This window comes from Myodes glareolus, chromosome 8, assembly GCF_982192425.1.
Source record: "Myodes glareolus chromosome 8, mMyoGla1.1, whole genome shotgun sequence".
Classification (NCBI taxonomy): Eukaryota; Metazoa; Chordata; class Mammalia; order Rodentia; family Cricetidae; genus Myodes; species Myodes glareolus.
The window spans coordinates 11,566,117-11,590,145 of NC_142033.1; the positions used below are offsets into that span (position 1 = coordinate 11,566,117).

Here is a 24,029-nt window from a genome sequence, read left to right on the forward strand (position 1 = left end):
GTCCCAGGACAGTCAGGAATACAAAGAAAGAATCCCTGTCTATTGTCAATAAATAAACATATAAAAATCAGAAGGAATTGTATGTATGCATAGCATCTATACATGATTCACTTAACTGAAGCTTTTGGCTTACCTATGCTTTAATTAAATGCAAGCATATATTGCCAGTAAACTTCAGAAAAGTGTAATCTATTTTTTAAATTTCAGTGTGGCATTAAAGTTGGAAATTAATTAGTTCTGACATGTATACAATATATATTTCGTTGCTCTCCTGAGTTAACCTTCATACGCTAATTAAATCAAACTCAAAGTACAGGATAAGCTATGCGTCTTAGTAAAAGTGTGAGTGGTATTTAGTTGATTTGGTGTATACATTAATTTGTTAGCTGTCATCTGTTCCCTCCCCATTTATTAACAAGATTCCTAGTCTGTTTCTCTGTGTAGTCTAATAACTCAATAAAGAGTTCACAGTTTTTCACAAGGCACTGAAATAAACTAGAGGAGGATTTGCAACATTGTCCTGCATAGAGAGGATTGTGTGGCAAGGCCATAGGAGTTTGATGTAATCTAGTTTGTGCAAAACACCATTGCCTCCTTAAATCAGGAGTATTCTAAAGTATATAATAATCAAAATTGGGAGCAATTCATTACATTAAAAAGTCATGTGTTGAGTGTGACATTTAGTCAAATTATTGACTTTATAATGAACTTCTAGACTGTATACATGATATTTTAATTCTGGGCTTATTACATATAACATATACATGTACAGTTTGTTCCCATTAAAACAATGCAACCTGTATTGTGGCACTAAGTTCAATTTTGATGTGTCTTTGAAGTGTCTTGGTTTGTGTACCAAAGTAAGTCATACATACTTACTGATAAAGTATTTATCAATATTCCTCAAATATGCCAGAATATAAACTGCAGGCTTGTATGAATGCTTCTGCTTTATGAAGGACACACATCTAATAATCACCTACACATTTTATCACACATTTTATTGCAGCATTCATGAATATAAGATGAACACTTGTATTTCATAGATCTCCATAAAAATGATTAGCCAAGAAAATAAATTTTGTAACTCTTCATAAGTTAAACGCTCTGTGATTTCTGTTCAGTGTTTGAGAATGAAATGATATTTTTAATTTATCAAATTCCCAAATTAAGCTTCTATGTTGGATTACATCACATTTTCTTACAACAGAGCAGACCCACTCGCTGTAGTCATTACCGTCAGGGTAGAAAGCTCAAAGGTATTTGATTGAATAATAGGAGTGTTTTGATCATGATTCTCAACATGAATACTTGGCCGTGATTCATCTCCTTCAGTCACACACACACATACACACACACACACACACACACGCACGTACACACTCACACACACACACACACACACACACACTCTCTCTCTCTCTCTCTCTCTACTTAGTTGCTCTCTGTGGATCGGTACAGTAAGGATAACAGAGTCCTAGAAGTATTTTGAAGTACTCCAGCTTCACGGTGTATGCTTGATGGACAGAATAAAATGTATTCCTTCAGCTGTTCTTGAATGAGAGCAAGGGGTAGATAAAAGGAGAAGCACAAGAGACAGAATTAGATCAACACAGATGCTGCACACTTGCTGTGCTTTTGCTTCCGTCCTTTTCTTTCCATCCAACCTTTAAACCGTTCAGAATATCCTCATATTTTCCTGGTTCTGACCATGAGAGCCCAGCCACTAACATGGTAGAATTCCACAGAATGCCATGACTTTCTACACAATACACATGTCCAAGCTGAGCCCCTGCGGCTGCGGAAGCACATTTAAACATTTTAAAACGTAGAACTAATTTTACACTACTTGAGGTATGGCTACAACAAAGTAAACAATGCAGTGAAGGAAAAAAATGCAAAGGAGAGCCACATGCTACCAGACAATCTATCAAAACGTTTGTACTTCACAAACAGCAATAGATGAGCTGCGTGTGGCACATTCGTTAAAATAATAAAAGTAAGAAAATATGCTCAATGTAGAGGTACCTTAAAAAAACAAACGTTTATAAAATATTTTATCTGCATTAAAATATTCTTTGGAAAACAAAAATAAAAATGTATCGTGTATGTTATTTCAGGTTGATCTGTAAAAGTCAGAAAAAATACATATAGTCCAGGCTATTGAACATTCTAGAAATGTAGAATGCGAAATGTCCTCTAATCATGAAGCTTTTATACCTTACTGAGCTGAAGGGATATGTTCCCTGGATCGCTACAGAGAATTTCACTTCTGTGTCTATTTAAAATTAAAAATAAAATAAAATAAAATAAAATAAAACAGTTTTGTTCCAGTCAAAGTGAAACAATGACCTGACTTCCACACGTGTAAGCAGAGCGGAGGGACGGAGGGACACTGCGCCTGAGCGCTTCCTTCAGGGCTCCGTGAGGCCTGTAGAAGGTCCTGAGGCAGAATAATGGTTTCCCACAAGGCCGGGAAGAGCATCATCCAAAGCGAAACTTCAATCTGTACTTAACTGGGCTGGGACTTCTGCGAGGTGGAGACAGGGGGACCTTTGGTTTCACTGGACGAGGTGGCTTTTTCTTTTCTGGTACAGTGACCGTGAAGGAAAGTTCAGGTTGCTCCGACTGCTTGAATCTGGGTAGGAAGTGGGTGGAGACATGCTGGGGTTTGACCCTTGGGCTGCAGCCCCTTTTGGCCTTCCCTCTCTTGTTCAGGGCCACGTACCACTCCCGCCCAGTCTTTTCAGTTCTGTGGATTGCTGACGCATAGGTATTGTAGCTGTTTTCTTGAAATCTCTCCCTGAACTTACAGTCATCTGTAAATTTAGCCTAGAAAGGGAAAAATGGGAAATTAAAGTTGCGACAATATTTCAGCATACGATAAATACAAAGTCTTGAAAACCCCAAAATTCTATGACTCTAGGACCCTCGTACTCTGTTCCCCTTTTTAAAGATATGTTCCTTTTAAGTTGTGTGTATGTGTGTGTGTGTGTGTGTGTGTGTTTCTATATTCCCATTTTGTCTTTGTAACACTATTTTTTATTCATTATGTTTAGGTGATACAGTGTCATTGTTTACACAAATACCTAGAACTGTTGAATTTAAGCATTGTAAACTCTCACTTTAATACATATGAATAATTTCACTGTTTCTAAACTACCTTGAAATTTGTATCTACAATTTCTTAATATAGGATTTTCCCCTCCATAAAAAATAGAACTAGATTATTAAGAAACAATTGCCCGATAAAACATACAGTTATGTTGTGAAGGGCCAAGCTTCTACCAGGAATGCAGTTAGCAGAGTCATATGATTCTTTTTGAGACAGGCATACATTTTCAGCGTTATCAGTGTGATTCTTGATAGCGAGAAAGGGGTGGCATATGGCTCTATTAATATTGCATGTGTTAGAGTTCTTTAGGAAAAAATATATCTTCACATATGTGGTTCAAGAAAGTACGTCTGAAGCCAGGAAGAAAAAAAGTCACCCACGTCATTGGCAACAATTCACCTGTATCTTATACTCACGCACAGGCAAGCTAGCTTCGAAATGCACAGAAAGGTGGAAGAGCTGACACCCGTCCATCCATCAAGGTGCAGCTTGTGATAAGGAAATGTGACCTGCGTGAGCAGGGAGCCCAATAACAGCCATGGAGGTGACAGACAATAGAAAGCCCCATAACAACCAACATTTGGGGTTCATTGTGTGTGGCAAGACAGTAAAGAGATAGCTGAGTGAACCTCCAGGAAATGGGAATGTGTGTTCGGACACTGTGGACATTTGGAAGTAATTCCGTGTGACTTCCATTTGGGGTATATGGGGGAGAGGACAAGAGATGGGGTTGATAAAGGAAGCCAGTGACAGCTCCCAAAGAGCTCGTTTGTCAAGCTGAGGACTCTGGAGGAACTGATGGAGGAACGGCAGAACTGTGCATCAGGCTTCCTACCGTGGTCTGGTACTGACGACTGCGCGCCCATCACTGGTTCCTGTGCAGAAGCTCTGCCTACATGGCTCCGCGATAAGCAAGCAACACATGATCCTAGGGTACAGAGCTATAGTTCCCAACAAACATAAAAGAACCCCACACTTTGAATGGTTTAGGAGTCCCAGCACTAGTTCAGACCCCCTGGATTCACGATTTCAGTGTCTCTTCTGCGCAGAGTTCCTAGGTTTGAGAATAAGTGAAGACTTTCCCCCTTTGTGGTATATTTCTGTGCAGAAGAGTGTTCTGTTCCTCACTCTTTCTGTAATACAAACTTTTCTCAACAATGCAGATCACACACTGAAATCGGAAAGCCTGACTCCTGCAAGGAAATTTACATAAATCCACTATTGAATCCTATAACCAATTTTTTTTTCTTTACTTTTGCAAATCAGAAGATGCTGCCAGTGGCAAACCAACAGCAGAGCATTTCCAACAACATATTGACCTGTGTGCAACAGAGTCACCAAGTACTTTACACTTGGTTCAGGCAAGTCCCTCTGATAGAGGGGTTTAGCCAATCACATTTTGTCTGTGGGCCATGTTGCCTTAAGGCAAAAGTTTACCTATAAACCTGGCGGGTGCACTTCCACGCCCTCTTTTTGGCCTGGATCCAGCGTTTTGGACGGTTGGAATTTTGGTGTAAGTTTTTTTGTTTTGTTTTGTTTTATTAAAGCTGTATCTTTTGTAAGCTAGTCTGGCGGACGTTTAATTATCGATCGTACTGTGTCTTTATCTGGCACCCGAACGTGCAGGTTTTTGTGGCCTGTAAAATGACAAACATCTTAGAAAGACATGGAGCACTTCATTAAAAAGAATAACAGGCCAGGGCTGCACATGGATCATTTTTCGGCTGTGTAGCATGTTTAAGGTTCTATGTTTAATCCTTAGTATCTCAGAGTGTAACAAAACTCATTTTACTTTACATTGTTGACAAATAACACAGGCATAGACAGACATGTCCGGTTTTTGAAGTGGGCTGTATTGTTTAGTCTTGTTTACCCTCATGGTCTCTAAGGAAGTAAAGATAGGTCACCTTTCAAAGGATGTGTCTGAGGCATGAACACATGCACATACACATAGGCGTGCGTATGTGACCCTGCACGCGCACACAGAGCATATTTTGAAATATGTTTCAGCTCCATCCTAGAGCAAAAACCCACTTGATCCAGTTCCTAAACTACAGCATAAAGACTTTCTCCACTTTCGAAGGATTCCTGCTCTAAGGTTCATGCAAGAAGGGGTTGGCTTCTGAGGCTGCCCATCGTTCAAAGGTCACACAGAATAGAGACAAAAGAGAGCTAAAGTCCCAATCACTGTATGCAGCCCCCACTGAAGGCCAGAGCAAAAAGAGTCAAACTGTAAATCCCCCATCTATGATGGACCAGAATTATTTGAATCAATCTTTCCATGGCATTTTTCATTAGGAAATCTATTTTCATCTTGAAGGATTAATGAGTCCTGTCAGTAGTCTCCCCTCAGGGAAGACGGTAACTAAACAGAATGTCTCCGATACAATGGTCAGCATGGGACATCTTAAGAGCTGGTGACCAGTCAACATGGCCCTATCAAAATACATATACATTTACGAAAATGAATATGATTGTTCTTTAAAAATGTTGGAGAATAACTTTCTAAAGTAATTTTCCTCACTTTTTTCATCGAAAATAAATTATTTTCAAACAATATATTTTGATCACAGTTTCCCCTCCCTCCTCTCCTTTCAGATCCTCGCCGTCTCCCCACACCCTACTCCATGTCTGCTTTCTCTTTCTCTTTAGAAAACAAACAGGGGAATAAAACAAACTAGAATTTAAAAAGAAAGAAAAGAAGAAGCACAAGAAACAGACACACATACGAACAAAACCCATAAAAACAAAACTCAGAAACCATAATATACAGGCAAATTCACAATATACATAATATACAAGGCCAGTAAGATCTTTCTAAATCTTTCAAAAAGCATTATGAGACAAAAAATATCTACAAAAGTAATCTTGAGTTCATTTTGTGTTGGTGTTTACTACTGGGCATCAGTCCTGCCCTTTTCTCCAGCAAGACTACACCAGAGAAAACTAGCTCTTCTTTGCAAGCAAACTGTCGAATGAAGGTAGCTTCTTAGGGACAGGCGCTGGTGTGTCCCTCTCAGTACTGGGATCCTGCCTGGTTTGGACATGTGCTCATGGCCAGTATCTGAGTGAGTTTACATGTGCGTAAGTCCTACTATTTTGTTTTGGAGACACTGTTTTCTTGGTGTCCCCCATTCCCACTGGCTCTTAAAAATCTTTCTGCCTCCTCTTCTGCATAGCTTCCTGAGCACTATGGAAAGGGGTTTGATGAAAACATCCCATATAGGACTATGTGTTTCTAGGGTAATTTTCATGCTACATTCTTCTTTAGATTATAGGACATTTTATAATAAAATAAATAGATTTTAAATGACAGAAATCATGATTTCCCGGTGTCAGGGAGTGAACTTGGCACACACACTTTCATTTATCAAAGGTATGATATAGGCAGGCAAATAAAATAGCTTCAGTGTCCAACCGCTGTCTGTCACTAGGGCAGGAAAGCCTCACTCAAATCTCTGTCTTTGCTGGGCGAGGTGGCACACACCTGTGATCTCAGCATTCAGGTGGGTAAGACAGGAAAATGGCCAGGAGTTCAATGAAATATGCTCTCAAAAAAAGAAAGAAACAAAGAAACAAAGAAAGAAGAATATAAAACAAATGTATCCCTATCTTTGTTTCAAATATATGTTTTAATTGATTTGATAGTTGTTTGCTGACTGTGTAGCCAAATATTATGCTATTTGCAGCTTCTAAAGAGAGAAATTATATAGGCACATAAGCCTTCCAATCTTCCTTAATGAATTAAATTATTTGTGTTTTTTCTCTTTAATTTCTGCTCATATCTGTTTCACCAAAACAAGTTGCCATCAAGAGACCCAAAGTTGAACATTAATGTGAAATGCTTAAATCAACTAATTTATTGTAGCTCACTATTTCTGTCTCAGCAAGTAAAACTTAAACAAATTAAATTACGTTTGCTTGAATATCCAAATTGTTCCATAGAGAGAGGGAATATAATGCTAATAAAAGCAAGAACTTTTTATCATTAAATATTGTGCTTTCAACAATGGCTACCTAATTTTTGACAAATGGCTCAAGAAAGTTCATTCAACAAACAGTTCTGGCAAGACTGATCACTACCCAAAAAAGAATTAAATTAGAAGGCCATCTCTCATGTTGCACAAAACACATGTGAAGTGGATCAAAGATCTCAACTGGAAATCCAATGCGTGAGATGTCTAATGTGACAGATTTCCTCTGTCAGAGGAAAAGGATGGGGAATATATTTCACGTCATAGCTCCTGGTGAGAACCTTCTGAACAGGACTCCACCAGCACAGGACAGAGCTCCAAGAATCAACAGGTGGAATCCTATGAAATTGGAAAGTTTCTGCACACAAAGAAAATTGTCAGAGAGCCTACGGAATGAAAGAAAGTCTTCACCAACTGTGCTGCAAATGGGGAGGCATACATAAAGAACTGCCAAAATTAAATACCAAAAAACCAAAACTATCAGGTAATAATTGGGCTTGTAAAAATGAACAAATTAATTCTCCAAAAAGAAACATAAATGTTTCATGTGTACTTCTTAAGCATTCAACATCACCAGCTATTGGAGAACTGAAAAATAAAACTACTTTGAATTTCATCTTAGCCATCTTAGAACGGTAAGAGGAAAATTAGATGTCAGCAGATGATGGTGGGGATGGAGGAAGGTGAAAACTTTCTGCACTACTGATAAGACTATAAACTCGTACAGACACTACGGAAATCTACATGATTACTATAGGTACCAGGTATACCACCCTGGGCTTACAAAAGTCTGTATCCTACCATAGAAATAGATGAACATGCATGCTTATTGCTGCATTATTCACAATAGCAAGAAAATGCAGCCAGCCTAGACGACTACCCACAGAAGACCAGAAAATGCAGCCAGCCTAGATGACTACCCACAGAAGACCAGACAACGAAAATGCAGTATGTATACAGAGTGGAATTTTATTCTGCTGTAAAGAGTACTGAAATCATGAACGTTTCAACAATTGGGTGGAGAGTACCATGTCAAGGAAGATAACTACGTCACAAAAAAACTAAATTCACACGCTCTTCTGAATCTTTTCAGTGTGTTTATTAGCGTGTGTGAAAGGTAAGGGTAGGAACAGGCGACAGAGTTAGAAAGGAGACCAGGCGGGGAGAGGCTGTTAAAGAAGGGTGTTAAAGTGTAGTAGCAAACATGAGACCCAGAGTGGCGTTGGGGTTAGTAGATGACTAAGGACTAAGGAAGGAGTCCAGGGGACTGAGAGAAGGAGAGAGGAAAGTGAATGATGTTTCATTTGAAAACACGATGGTCTCTATTGCTGTGCACATTGATTTTGAAAGAAAAATAAATGAATGATAGTGTTTGACTCCACTGTCTGTTCTCACAGTATGGAATCCATTCTAAACTATGGATGTTTTCAAAGGTCCATGCCACACACCTGTAATCCCTGCACTGGGAAGACAGAAGCCAAGGATCTCTAGTTCCAGACCGGGGCTAAGCAAAAAACCAACTCCCAAAATGAACAACTACGGATGAAAATGCAGTCCATGAAAGAGATGGCAATTGGAGTGAATATGGATAAACATGTGGAGTTTATAAGGCATTTAACTTATTTACTGTTTTTCAACCGATTGGTATCTTTTTCCTAAAAATTATAAATTTAAGAAATAATTTGCTTAATCCAATTAAGTAAAATGTTACTACACATTGCAATGAAAACACGTATTGACAAAATCATGCTTTAAGCAGCTTCCTAGCAGCATAGATCCCAGCTTCTTGTCCTTCTACCCCCCTCTTTCAGTGCTGCTTGGCTCCCACCTCTACTTCTACGAACATTGCTGCTGAAGAATGTGCCAGAAGCTCAGGCTGTGTGTACAGCTGTGCCTTGACACAGGGCAATGTGCACCCCAAGGATCCGCCCTTTACCCTTTTCCGTATAAGTCATATAGACGTCGATGGCAATACTGCTCTACTATCCTGGCAGGGCCATAGTTCCTGCCTGACCCTGAACATCTTGCCATTCTTTGTCTCATTTCTGCCTATTGAGAAACCAAGGAAATGTCTAAAATAGGTTTAATAATAACCAATTTAGTCATACGGTGACAAATGCCAGCCATGTGACTTCTCTTGTCTTAAAGAATCTTAAAAATCACTCAGATAGAAGATTTATATTTTAGTTCTACATAACCTCAGAGAGCTTACAAGTTTTATACAAATATTTAAATTGCTTTAAAAAAAGCAACTTATAAGACATCAATATACTTCAAAAAATTAATCAGACATCAGATTTAAAGTGCTTGTTCCCCTGGCTGTATCTCCAGAGATGTTACTTTTGTAGGGGTGAGATGAAGGCTTGGATTTGAAACATTGGTTGCTTACTAGATGGTAGTGACAGAGGTGAGGTAAAAATCATATACAGAGAAGGGGGCGAGAAAGCGGGTGCTTCATTTCGGGTCCTGTAAAACTGCATTACTCTATATACAGTGATTAGCAAGCATCCTTTACCTCATGCAATAATTGAGATACTGTTACTTGGGGTTAGATCAGAAGGGCAAAGATGTGGTCCACCTGAAGGCCCACATTGGGTGCATGACTTTCATCTCTTCTTCTGACTGAGATTACAGTCCTCTCATAACACCGCAAGATGAGAGGCTCTCCTCGCTTCCGCAGTGCATGGACTCTGAAGTCCTTCCATTTTTAAATACTGACAAATGCTAAGCGCCTTCCCCTAAACCATCAGAGAGTTGCTTTAGCCAACTTGGATTTTGAAGTAACAAGTCCATTTATTTTGTCCAAATTTCTTCTTCTTCAAAAAAAAGGTCCTTCTATCTGACTTTACAGAAGACAAAATTAATATTATATAAGAAAATTAACTGCAAAGGCAGAATCCTAAGCTACTTTTGGATCCCAAATTACCAAACCTTTTATTTTTCCATGTAAATGAGAAGCTCTTACAGTGAAAAGGATGCTTCTCTACAGAGGCTTTGGTGTAGCCCATCATCTTGACAGGAAGAGTGGATCTTACTAGGTTTTATTTTCTAAGTGATAATGATAAATATTGCTCAAGTCCCCCTTTAGTAAACATCCTGAGCTATGGGGGCTGCTGGCTGCCCCTCACTGCCCCCCGCACCTGAAGTCCAGTCCAGACTCTCCCCCTAGGCCGGCCAGCTGGCATCCTCTGAACCCAGGAAAGGAACACGTTCATCCTCACCCAGGGCTGACCAGCGCACATTCCAAGCCTGTTTCGTAAACTCTGCAATTAGCTTTCCTTCCAAACATGATCCCCTAAAACCCTGAGACATAAGAAAATAACCATTTGACCACATGCTTTTCTCTGTATAGTTAAACCAGCACACTTTTCCCCCAATATGTAACAAGCAACCATAAATGCTTCATGAAGACATTGAAGTGCACGTGATTCCCAACTTTTCCAAGATTTAATATTTTCAAGTTTAAAACACTAAAGTAGACTGTAGGTCTCCAGAAGAGTAACATAATTATGGTAATAGAGATCCCTGCTATGCTGACAGTGTGAGCTTGCCGTCAAAGTTGATTCCTCGGCAAAAGGAAAAACCTAGCACATAAGAGACTGTTGTGTGCATAAGAAGTGTGGTCCCAAGAGTAAAGTAAAGGCTGGTAGTGAGTAGGATTCGGGCTAATCTAAAAACTGAAGAGCCACAGGCACTTGACCCTGAAATCTGAAGGAAAGATTGAAGATCATTTACCAGCTGCCAGAGAGCACACTCTGGAAGATCCGCTTAAGTTGCACGTAATCATAGTTTCCAGGCGCTACACCAAGTATGCTTCACATATTATCTCATGTAAAACACAGCCACCACTGCGGGAAGTCGCTTCAGGAAAATAAGTCTCCTATTTGTATCACCCATCAAAGCAAAACCCAGAAACATTAAAGAAAACGACACAAGTGTGAAGTGGAATTTGGCTTGAGAGGTCTGCACACCCAGAGGGATTCATGCTCACATCAGAGCCCTGTAAGAAAAATCCAAACGAGGAATTCCGTGGGGCTTTCTGTGAGGACCTGAAGAAAGAGCATGAACAGATGAAAGACAGCGAAGGGCACATGTTCTTAGAAAGACCCTCCATCTGGAGTATGTTGAGACAGAGAATGGGAGCCACAGTGCAGACTGGTTAATCCTGCTAGTTCTCTGGGAATTAATTATTGTCTCCTATTCCCTATAACTCCTGGCCCATTTTGACAAGAAGACCATACACTTTTGGCCCATACTACACTTTCTCTCTCATTACAAACAGTGTGGGCTTGGGGAGGCAGGAAAGTGGGGAGAATCTGGGAGGAGTTGAGGGAGGCAAAACTATAGTAAGAATATAACGTATGAAAAAGTTGTTTTCAATTAAAAAGATTCTTTAAAAACAGCATGCCGAGACTCTCATGTGTTTGGAATCTGAGAATGGTTTGGAGGTGGGTGTATGCAGATGAGGGATGGACTGAGGGCTTGACACACCACCTGTCCACCTGCTTGAGTTTCAAGTAAAACTTCCATTGTGAAATTAACAATCAGGACAATTAGGTCAGCACCAGCATTGCCTCCTCCATACTGCCTAGGGCTGACGCTTTAGTGTGCCACCTTTGGGTACACAAAAGAAGTAGAATTCAGTGCTGGAATGTTTTTAGAAACCAGGTAGTTCCTATTTGAAAGTTCTATCTTGAGAGGGGTTCCCTAAGCAACACAACATCATACTGGATAACAACATATAAGTCTGATAAATTCTTTGGCAGACACCTCCCTTCCTCTATAGACTAAGAGGAGTTTGAGGGGAAGGCTAGGACTAAAATAAATGTGTTCTGAACCCAAAGTAAGGAGGGAAGGTGAAAATTAATTTACAACTGTCCACAACTAATTGAGAATTTCCCTCTTTGCTAGTTAATAGTGTGTTTTAAATGCTCTTAATGATGCCCCACAATGTTCAGTTTTGACATATGGTATGAAAATATTACTAAATTGGGCACTTGTTAATTCCTATAAGCATATGTAAACAAAAATGTGTTCCCAAACACAATGCTCTCTTTTAAACTTACTCGAACCTATAAAGCACTTGGATATTTCAAAAGGGAATTTGGGATTGATATAGTTTTCTTCAGTCACATAACTATGTGATCTTAGGAAAATAATTAAACATCTCAGACTCTTTCCACGACTCAGTGTCTGATGGAATAGTAAGAATGGAGGGTCTCTTACAGAACTCTGAAAGTACATCACCCTGTGTGGTGATTAATCTCTGTTGCAGAACTGAATGGAAACGGACAATTCAGTGTAGGGCGATTACTTTCCCCCAAAGTTACCTGGATTTTACACTTCTAGCTCTCCTTTTGAAGAAGCTGAAAGGTAGGCACTCTTTAATGCCATTGTAAGATTATTAGTGTAAAACAACTCACAAACTAAGCATTACTAAGTGTGAGTTAGGTTTTTGGATGATAATGTAATTTTGTAAATATCAAAACTAAGTCAAATAAACACACTGAAAGTTGTAAGCATGTTTTTAATGTATTCCACTACAGTGAAAACAGGAAAGAAACCAGCTGGGCATAAAGCCGATAATTACTATGATTAATGCTATTTCTAAACTCGACTTCTTTAAAAATAAATCACTTCATAATTTAATTAGGTTTCTTTCCATCTAGAGAAAAAAGCGCTAATAAAAGCCCAGATAAGAGAATGAAGGTTTGGACATAATCGTAGGGCTTAATTTTTTATCTATGGTTCAGCTCAAAGTCATCAGAATGACTTTTATATCAAAGAGCCGCAGTGAGTGACAGGAGCAAGGCTTGCTTTGTGCTGTTTAAAAGTCATTATTCCATGAAATAACTTAGCCTGCCAAGATGAGAAAGAATAACAGATGCTGTGTTTTGCGTTATCTGCATTATTTCCACCAGTCATCCTTAGACATTTGGGTCAAATTTCTAGAAATTAGTTACTTGCATTTGACAGAGGAATCATGTATCGTAACCTCTCAGTTTGACCCTTCTAATTGGCATCCATTTATAATACTTTGCTTTCTGTGGCAATTATCCTCATGCTGGCCTAAGTTCCATCTATTTTTGTATGCACTAGTGCACAACTCAGAGCGTTTTCAGTGTTAAGATTTTTCATCCTACAGCAAACAAACCCACAAGAGGTGTTTTTTTGTTGTTGTTGTTCGTTTTGTACCTTATGACACTGAGATTTTGAGGGCTTTTAAAACCTTAAATTAGAGCAAGGAAAAGTCATTGATTTCCCACCAGGATTTGAATTTTTAATGACCAAATGTTATTCTTAACAAAATGAGGAGTCTGAATTTCTCCACAGAGATACAGAATATTTTTCCCCTTCAATAAATGAAATGTCACTTTTAGTTGTTCAGGCATAGTAATCATCTTTAAAAACTGTGTTAATACTTGCTAGAGTACAAGCAACCCATAAATGGAATAAATTACTTTAACAACTATTGAAATTAATGACTGAACAATTTAACGAAGGGTTTTCATTTATCTTAAATGGCGGTTTGCTACATTTATATTATATTTAGTTGATTGCATATGCTAATACACACCATTTATCGAATAGTTACAAGGTACCAAATGCTGCCCTAAGTCCTTTACACATACTAGCTCCCTAAACCCCCAAATAGCTATAGTGTTCTTTAAAAGTTATTAGTTACTTTAGATGCAAAGAAAAGGAAATTGTAAGAGTTTTGTATGTAGAAATGAGGGGAATTCTGATTGGATTCTTAAGGGTCTGTAAGTAAAAAGTCAAGGAGTGTCAATTGATATCACTCTTAAATTAGACTTTTTGTCTACTTTGAAAATTGCGAAAGAGATAGCTATTCATTTGCTGTTAACTGAAGAGCTAACTTTAAAGAACAATTGTGACACATATCCACTAATACAAGTAAACAGAATCTGGACGTACTAAAAGCTAAAAACAAATGATTTGTAAACTGATTAGTAAATGTGTAAGTAGTCTGAAGAATTACATTGAATTCAAGATCAGTAAGTAATTATATTTGATGTGGCAAAATACAAGAAAGAAATTTCCCTAGTTCATCCAGCACAATTTCTTTCTGGGAGGTAAGGGGATTCGTGGACTTGGTTTTGTCTCTTACTTGCTTACATGGAAATGTATATTAATCAGACCAAATTTGACATCATGAATAAACTATAGGATCAAATAAGAACTCTCTATCTATTAAATACTCAAAACACCAGATAAACACGTAAAGTTAAAATGCAAAAGAATAGCTCGTTGCCATGACAAGTCTCATCCAGACCCCTCTGGGATACTAACAATGGCAACCAGTGTGCAAAGGCTATTTCCAAGTACATTTATCTTTTATGATTTTAAAGGATGTATGTATTTTCAAGTTTGTGTAAATTATTACTTACAGACACATACAAAATTGGTTATACATACATATAATTTTACCAAAAGAAAAAAATTAAGTTCCTTAAGCAAATTGTTTATCTCATCTACTGATTTTGAAAAAAAAATCACTTCACTTTTGTTACAAATGTAAAACCTCAGAGCACCTTTAACAAATATAAAATGGTTCTACTTACACTTGCATGGAGTTTTCCTTTTTTTGACATCGCTAAAAATTTGTTGCTGAAAACTCCTCGTATTCCTACAATCCCCTGAGACACAGCAAATATTTCCAAAACACCTAGGATGACAAAAATCCCAAAATAAAACACAGACTCTCCTACACAGAACTGGGAAGAATGCAACGTCTACATCAACTGCACTCAGTCTTCACCACTGGGACCAAAGAAAGGAACATGCAGTGACCTTTGTGACAGTCGCTATGTTAAAGAGTGGCCAGTGTCCTAGTGGACACTCAGAAGGACTTATTTCAAGATCTAGAAATTTGATTCTGCTTCCTCAATAATTCTGCATTTGCAAATAGTAGGCAACTTTTGATGAATACTGTTTGACATTAGAATCTTTTCAAATCCCCAATGTATTAAAAGATGCTTTTAAAATATATTTTAGGGGGGGAGAAGAAAAAAAATATATTTTAGATTTAATCCTAATTTGTTATTATTGTCCCAAAGATGATCTACTTTTAGTATTAAAACACAAGTCTGTCCTCCAAGTTAGTGTAAGAAATTCAAAAGCCTGAAAATTATACTTTCTTACATAACAAAATCTTTCTCTTTCCATCATCACAATTTAAGAACTTAAATAACTATATGCCGTATTCAATCCTTTAAAACCATAAAAACTACACCTAAGATATCAAAAGCAGTGTAAGTTATTATTACTTCCATAAATTGTTTGATAAACTATGTTTTGAAAAATATTAGATTTTAAATCATTTCCCAGAAAAACGTTTTATATAAAGCTGTTACTGTACAATGAATGCAGTCTGTAAGTCAATGCAATGTCCCTTCATCCCCCACGGTCATGTCAAGAACCACATGTGTTGAGGCAAGAAACTGTTTCTTGTAATTCATGGAGTGCATAAGATTAAGTGTGTATTCTGCATGTAGTTAGACAACCTGCCTAATATTAATAATAAAGTCAAAAGAGATATAAGTATGAGTAAGGATAACATTCTTGTTAGTTAGACATTTGAAATTGTAAAAAATACAGACACAAGGTAATATAGCTAGGAGAGCGGAGAGAAAACAAAGAACACGGAGGAGGAGAAAGCACATCTTGACACTGGGTCACATGAGTTCTGCGTGCACATTAACTAGGGTATCTCAGTAGCTCTCTGCAGAGGAGACACCTCCTTCACGTTTCCTGGAAATGGCAATCTTCCCCTGCAGTGCTTGGTATGTGTGCAAAATTATTCAATTTACTAACAATGGCTTTAAGTACATACAGGTGACTTCGTTTATTGAGGACTATGTCGCACAACACAAGCTGAGAATCTGTCCTTGTCACAGATATTACTGCTTGCTTTCTCTCAGCTTAGTTTGTTAACAATATTTAGAAATATCATGGGGTGGAGGGGAAGGGATACCTGAGAAGCTATTTTTGTTCTCATTGTTTTTAAATCTTAGCCCAGAGTAAGAAAACCTTCTCAGAGAAACTGCACGCACTAATTTAGTAGTGTTTCTTTTTATGAGAATTTTAAAACACACTCAACAGGGAGCTATTTTGGCTTATGTAAGAGAGTGTTAACAGACTCTAGTGTCCTGTGCATCGTTTTCTTTCATCGTGTTTCTAAGTGAAATTAGTGTATAATTTAATATAAATATTGACTGTGAAACACACAGCGTCATTTTCCCAGATGCTGACAAAGCACAGAGAACTCCCTGCAAAGTTACACACATCAGTGTATAGAGAGTATAACGTGTATACGGCATATTTAGCTTTTTAAAGTTTTAAATATACTTCGCATGGAGGATATTGAACCCTTAAAACTAAACTATAAAGATGATATTATTGCTAAAATATGACTAGCAGGGACAATGGGGTTGAGAGATGAGGTCTGGACAGTTTTCCTCCGGTGTTCTCATTGCTCCAGACTGGTAAGGGTGGCTTTCGCTCACCCCTAAGAAACATTATTCTAATGCTTTTTTAAAAAGTCAATATTTTCTATAGCCTAATTGTTAGGAATCCATGACAGTGAATTCGAAGAAGATTTCGGTGCACCTTATGGATGTGCTCAGCTTTATAAATGCAACTTGGTCATGTATTAATGAAAAAGATATGCCAGTATCAAAGATCAAATTCTCATGGTTTCAGTATAACTTTTGAGATGGTGAGATTGGATGGTTTTATAAATATTTACTTAGTTAAAAAACAAACGAACAAAAGCTTCCTATGACTTTGTTTAATTAAACTTGTGCTTTTCAACCTTATAACCTTCTTTTGAGGACTCATTTTGTCTCATTTAGTATCTCAATATACTGCATATGTGCCGATAACATCCATTTTCATTGCAGTCAATTTTAAATGTGGAGATGATGGAGTAATGCCTATGAAAGCATTATTTTATTTACCTTGCATAGTTTGTCTGGTAAATTCTACTATAAAAACAAGTATTGCCAGAAAATGGAAAGATTATATAATTTTAACAAGATTCCCTGGACCTGGAAACTTTATATATGTGTGTGTATGTATATACGTGTGTATATATGTATATATGTGTGAGAGAGAGTGTATGTGTTCTTATGTCTTCTTTTTTCCACACAGACAACTTTGGAATTGATATTTTAAATCTGAATGCAATTTTGACCTAATATTGGAATCATCATAAATATCATAATTTCTAACCTAATTTCAATAATGACTTTACTCTGTTTTGGTTTCTAGAATCCTGGCACAACTCTACCCGACTCACAGTGGATTTTCTGCTCCGCTTTTCAAGAGACCATAGGCTCTCTATGTCCTCTACAGTTTACTGCAAATCTCAGTAGCTCATTAAAGAATTCTAGGAAATAGTTTAAAGCTATGTATATTATATCATGAATTAATGTGTTCCAAGAAACATGTCTCTAAAGCTGACTTTGAGTAAGCCAGTAGTATCTATATCCTCATCTTTAGGAGTCAGTAATAATAGATTCGAAGGAAATTTCCCCTTCCCCCTGTTGATGTCAATACAGTATCCTTAAGCAAAACCGTAGAAGGCAATTGTCTCAGAGACCAGCCAGTGACTATCTGCAATGTTCCACATTCAGAGGGACACCACCACCCCACCCCCACATAGACACATGCATTTTGAGTTGCTCTTATTATTGTGTCTGTTTCCTGTTTGGAGATTGGTGTAGAGAACTCAGGGAAAATTAATTAATATTCAGATACTGAAGATGTTGTGCTCTCTTTCTCAAAATGTTCAAAGTTAAGATGATTGAGAGAGAGAGAGAACCCTTTCTCAGTAAAATGTCAGGATTGATTTCAAGGTTGAAGGAGATAAAACTTTTTGGTGTCTCTACCACTGGTCCTTAATCTACTCTCTTCATGGGATAATTACGCCTTAAGAATAAGTTTACTTCCGTGAGAAAATATACCCATAGCTTCCTTTCTTGTTCTTAGATGTCTCACTACAAGAAGGCTCTGTGGATGGTGGAAGGGTGGAAGGCTTGGAGAGTGAAAGCTAGAACAACACAGATATCACATGTGTTCAGAGGCTTTCAACAACATATTTGAAAATTCCCAAAGAAAAATATGGTGGCACTGAAGATTCTCTACTGTCATCCATGGCAACAGACACGCTCTGCCAAGTTATCAAGTCTTAGTCTTCAACGGTCCAATTTAGCACAGTCTTTGCTGATTAAATTAGTAACAGAATTTCCCCTTGAATTTCTCTGCACAGTAAATTCTGATTTCTCCAGCCCAGGGAAATGTGTGATGACCGTGGGACACCAAAGCAGATAGTTAGGAGAGATTCTCAAAACAAAACGTCACATTCAGGACTCTCTTAACCAAAATGTAAAGGAAATTTTCCTGTTTTGTGTGGCTGCTTTCTGTAGCTATCGCCTAAAGTTTTCTCCTCTGAGCTGATGCTCATTTCCTAGTTTTAATGGCCCAAGGTCAGCCGACCAACAGCACTGTATCAAAGCTAAACTTGACAGGTTCTAAGTTAAATCAGTTGCTCATCTCTCCTCACGGTTAGAACACATAACCTCATCTTCTCCATTCTTCTTCATCTTTCCCCAGTATTTCCTTCCAATGGGCAATAAACTAGATACCATATTCTAGTATGGTGCCCCTACTGAATGAGGTAAACAGGGGCCTTACGAATTGGTGTACCTAAAGAAACATTTCAATATCTGTACCTAAAGCTCCCTTTTAACAGTAAAATTAAACATTCTTTGCAATTGGCAAATATAGTTATTATTGATTAACAATTGATCTTTTATCTGACAAAAAAGTTTTATTGTAGCATCTTAACCTTTTATACTGAGGTTTTATTGTAAAGCTCTCCTGGCTTCTCCTGTGAAACAAACAAACAAACAAAAAAACCAAATGTTTCTACATATGTTCTAAGTAATTGTTCAAGGTTAATGCCTTAGTTTACATAGATTTCAGGGATCTATCAAGCACTGCCTTCAAAGTACGCTAAATAATCAACTGCAAGTAGCTGCTGTTTTCTTTCCATGGTGACATAGGTGTAAAGAGTCGTGTTAACTTTCCAAATTCCATGTCTTCCCACTGCACATACAAACATTTCGTAGAGCATTGTTGGGAACTCCAAATATCCAAAGCAATCGCTATGAGCATAGTATTTAAATTATGCTTTCCTTTAAGAAAAACCTGTGGAAGGCAAGGCCAAAAAATAAGAAAACCAGAAAAGAAAAAAAAATGGCATGAAAATAACCAAAACATCATCCTTCCTGAGGTGGGTGCCCTACATTGGATTCATGAATGAATGAATGGGTGAATGAATGAAGGCCAGTCTTTTGAAAGAGACAAATTAAACTCTGAATGTCTGCTTAAAATTGGGGGACATTGGGAGTCAGGAAAAATCTTCTTACAAAGATTTATTGGTTCCTGCTTAGGATACATCTCCGTCGTTTGGTGGTCGTCCTTCAATGAGGATTATAAAATAAATTGGCCTTTGGCAATAATGGACAGCTGGCCAGTTTCTTCTTCAGTCAAAACTAAGTCTGTTGATCTGTTCTCACTTTTCCTCCATTTGTGTTTCTGTAAATCCCCTTTTAGCAGGGCCCAAACTGCAACCCTTTAACTTCAGCGTGCCTCTGTAATGAAGGGTCAATTCTGCTTTCAGAGCTCCCCAACATTCCAAAGCTACCTCAGGCACCAGGGACTCCAACTTACAACTTGCTGCCTGTTACTCTAGGTCTCTCCTGAGCCTGACAAAGTAAGGGTTATGTTGAGTGGGTACCAGTTTCCTGAACAAATTCACAGCAACAAACTAGAGAATGGTTTTCTTCAAGAGCCAGTGAGATTGCTGGAACTGGAGACTGAGTTCGGGTGTCTCATGGCAGAAATGAATCCTGCAGAATGAGGACGGTGAGGAGAAATCCTGAAACAAAAGTAGCTCTCCTCTCCCTGAAACATCAGAGAACTCACCCTTACCAGAACAGACTGTTCCCTTCGTCAACAAAGGCCAGAATTCTTCTAAACATGAAGAGAGGGGATGCAAGGTGGAGCATACGGGAGCCCTGAGACTCAACGTTATGGGAACCTAGAGCCCTCTCTGCTTTGCACTGCCTTCCCACCTTCACCTCAGCCCGCTGAAGGGTGCACTCCAAAGGCAAAACTAGCAGCCTGCTGGCTTGGAACCGCACCTGTCGGGTTGCTCCGGCCAGGTCTCACGTGTCTGATCCTCTTTACACATTGAAAGAGGCTGGCTAGTCAGCCACCCCACCTGTGCTTGAATCTCCAAACCCTCTCCGCAGGCCCCTGCAGACAACAAATAAAGCCCGCGGTTCTTGGAGCTAAATAAACAGGAGGGTGCTAGTCTCTGGGGGAACAGCGGTCGGGTGAGGTATCCCGGGGAGCCACCAGGAAGACCAGAGGGGCCGGATGACCGTACAGCGTTATATCCTTCCTTGCCCCATTTCCGTTCTCCCTGGGAGTCTGCGAGGTCCCTACTTTGGATTTTATCTGGAGGATTAAGCCCTACTGGAAAAGCGATCTGACTCTAGTGAGAAAATACCTAGCTGGCCCCCAGAGACAACCCCAGTCCCTAGTACTCAGCCCCAGATCACCGCTCGCCTCAGCCGCCTAGGAGCAGCGAGATATAGTTCGAGTGACTACTGCGACAGTCTAGAAAGCCGGTGGAGCAGAGGGAACGCGGGTGGAGTGGCGGCAAAAAGGAGCGAAGAAAAAGAACTCAAAAAAAATTAAGTTGTTTTTTTTTTAAGTTATGCCCAATTTCCAATCATTTTCAACGTCCTCTGTGGTTCTTTTAAAATTAGGAACTTTCCTCTATCTGTCTCTGGGAGCCAAAGGCTAAGACGGTCTCCTCAGGGTCTCTGTTTATTAATACACTGATAAACTCAGCACTGGACTCAGTCATCACACGGTCTGTACAGTTTTCTAGTTCATGTTACCTTTTTGCAAACAGGACTCTACACTCCGTGTGTACATATAAATTCTACATAGATGTGTGTAGCCGGTGTGTGTGTATATATGTGTGTGTGTGTGTGTGAAATATGTCTATGCGTGAAAAGTTACATACATATATTAACATAGACCTATATTATGGGATATATATACATATATATACATGATGTATGCGGCTGGAGAATAGAAGTAGTCAAATCTGATATTTTCAGAAACTAAGCTGAATTGTGTACAGGGAAAAAAAGATGTACTTTGACACTGAAAGAAACATGTGATTCTAGTTTATAAGAACACAGAAATTGTCCCAGGAGAAAGACTTTTACTTCTTGCGTTATTTTTTCCCCAACTATGGAGGAAGGCTTGTTTTTTCTTTTCTGGCCAGGCATTCTAGAAACGAGCTGCCTGTCTCATCAGGACAACCTCCACCTGGGGAAGCTCCATGCCCGCTGGCCGAGAGACGGGTGCGGGTGCACGGACGCTGTAGACGCATGTCCACGAAACCTACCGAACTACTTCCAGAATCAGCCAGGTCCCAGAAAGCTGGGCTTCCTAGAGATGCCCCTGTGGCCCAAAGGAAACCTGGCCGTCCCTCCCAGAACAGGTTTTGTTGGAGAGTGGACAACTTACTTAACATACTGGCTTCGTGGGAGCCATTGACTTTGCCATCCGGGTAGATCTGCAGATGGAAGCCGATGCCCACTCTGCAGTACAGGCTGCCGGTCCGGCGCCCCGAAGGGCTCCACTGGAAGCTGCTGTGCTCTGAGCCGCTTCCTTGGCTGCCCGGGGAAGCCGCGACTGGTGAGGAGGCAGAAGATGAGGAAGACGCCGTGCTACTTCTGCCCCGGCCGCCGCTGGAGTCTCCGGGGTTCCTTGGAGCCGCGGGTTGCCCTTCGGGAGTGAGGCGCTTCTCCCCGTGAGCCCAAGCGCTGAGGATCAGGTGGCTGCAGAAGAGGAGGAAGCGCCAGGACAAGCTCATTCTTCCGGCCGCGGGGGTCCTAAGTGCATCTTGCAGGACTGGCTCCGGGCTCCGTAGCCCCCGCGCTGCTGAGTGCCTCTGGCGCTGCCTCCCTCGCCGCACTGGGTGGACATAGCCTCGGGGAAGGGAGAGGGAGAGGGAGAGAGAGAGAGAGAGAGAGAGAGAGAGAGAGAGAGAGAGAGAGAGAGAGAGGCCACCCGAGCGGATCTCGGCTCTGGCACCGGGATATTTATAACGCCAGTGATCTCACTGCTCCGTGCACGCCTGCGAAGCTTCCCCTCACCCGCCGCTTTGTGTACTCACTGGCCGGTGCGGGGAGGGAGCGCCGCGGTCCCGGGGGCGGGGGTGTGAAGGAGGAGGGAGAAGCGATCCCGGGAGTGGGAGGAGGCACCTTGCTCCCAGAAGCTGCCCCCGGGACGCTGGCTGCACCCAAGCACCGGCCACGCACCCCAGCGCAAGGGGCACAGATGGAAACGTGGGCATGGGTTCCCGTCCTCAGTGGCCACGTGTGTCCCAGGCAACCCAGCACCCGACGTCCGAGTTGTTGGCCTACCACCTGGTGCCTGGGAACCACTTTCCGAAGGGAACCGAGAACTGATTGACAGCACAACTCGGAAAGGCTTTGTGGTGCCCCAGGTGGGAGAGAAGGCTGATTTTCTAATGTTATTGATTTATTAAAGAGTTAAGGTGTGCACTTATTTCATCTTTAGAAAGCCACCCATTGTGCCAGAACGCTGCCGCCCTGCTGATGGACGATGCCCCCCTCTTCCAAAAGAAAGCCCTGTGTCTGTGTTGGAACAGGTGAGAACACCCGTGAAGAAACACACACACACACACACACACACACACACACACACACACACGCTCGAACTGGAGGCAAGTGTGAAGTGGGTCTGGACCCAAGGACATATGACTGACTGCCCAGTTGTCCTCTCTAGTCCCATGATCCCTTTGCCAAGAGGAATTAGCCAACAGGGCTCTCTTCAACTTCCATTGGCTGGAGGGCCGACCCCAATGAATGATTAATGACAGAACTCCAAATCTCAACCCCGGGGAAACCCGAGAAGGGAGACTTTCCCTGTATGTAATGCCACGACTGTTATTTATCTGAGAAACATACCTGGCTTGCATTCTTGGAATATTTCTGTCTGAAAACATATTTGAAACTTTAAACTACACTGTGATCTATTAATCATTGGTCACTTAGATGAAAAGTCAATGATACCATCCAATAAGGTCAATTTCCATAAGCCGTGTCTAATGTTAAGTTATGATTTTATTCATTCCTGAGTATCTACTTAAGATTTCCTATCTTAATAATGAAAAACTATAATACAGATGTGGATTTGTCTTCAGAATCATAAATCTTTAGACAGCTTCAGCTTTACCACAGAGCTTCAGGCACCTGAACAACACAGGGAAGCCACCAGAGGGAAGAAAGGGAACAGCACAGGAAGGTACCTTGAGGCACAGAGCCCCTGGTGCGCTCCACAGCATACCCTCTGTGCTGAGTTCCCTTGTTCCTGGTCCACATTGCATTTCTCAGGCTTAACTGAGTTGGGAAGAGAGGTTCTCACAGAACAGTCTGCCCTATGTCTGTCCCCCTCCCAATATGAACATTGAGAACAATCCCAGGTTTCTTCCAAAAGGGTCACTTGAAAAGAGTCTCCTCTTCCAGGGTGAGTGAATTTAGCATGCTGAGATAATTGTTCCAGGCCTTCTGAAGAAGAAACCCTTAATCTACCTGGTTTAAGCCACTTTTGGTGTCTCTGGATGACATCAGTGAGCCTCCTTGTGTGTCACACAATCCACTGCCTTGGGACTAAACATACAAAAGTTTTTCAAAGCGATTTCGATTGCTGGTCACCAACCCTCCTCCCTCCTGAGGAGTTTATGGAAGGAAGAGCTGAGTGACTTACCCCTCAGATGCCTGACCATTCCCTTTGCTACA

General features: G+C 40.2%; 1 protein-coding gene across 1 annotated transcript; it reads right to left on the minus strand.

Annotated features, from left to right (window-relative positions):
* Window positions 1-980: 980 nt before the first annotated feature.
* Fgf5 (fibroblast growth factor 5) lies at window positions 981-22,398 on the minus strand. The gene is made up of 3 exons (XM_048426334.3): window positions 21,730-22,398; window positions 14,673-14,776; window positions 981-2,832 (listed from the first exon to the last, which is right to left on the minus strand). The coding sequence occupies exons 1-3, from the start codon at window positions 22,076-22,078 to the stop codon at window positions 2,485-2,487; spliced, it is 801 nt and encodes a 266-aa protein (XP_048282291.1). The 5' UTR covers window positions 22,079-22,398; the 3' UTR covers window positions 981-2,484.
* Window positions 22,399-24,029: the final 1,631 nt, after the last annotated feature.

Bases quoted from the DNA above. Each gene is read 5' to 3' on its own strand.
- Fgf5 (XM_048426334.3), bottom strand. From the start codon at position 22,078: ATGAGCTTGTCCTGGCGCTTCCTCCTCTTCTGCAGCCACCTGATCCTC. The intron at 14,777-21,729 runs GTAAGTTGTCCA...TTGTCATCCTAG, and splicing joins CCACGAAGCCAGTATGTTAA to GTGTTTTGGAAATATTTGCT. The intron at 2,833-14,672 runs GTAAGTAGAACC...TTCCCTTTCTAG, and splicing joins AAGGAAAACTCCATGCAAGT to GCTAAATTTACAGATGACTG.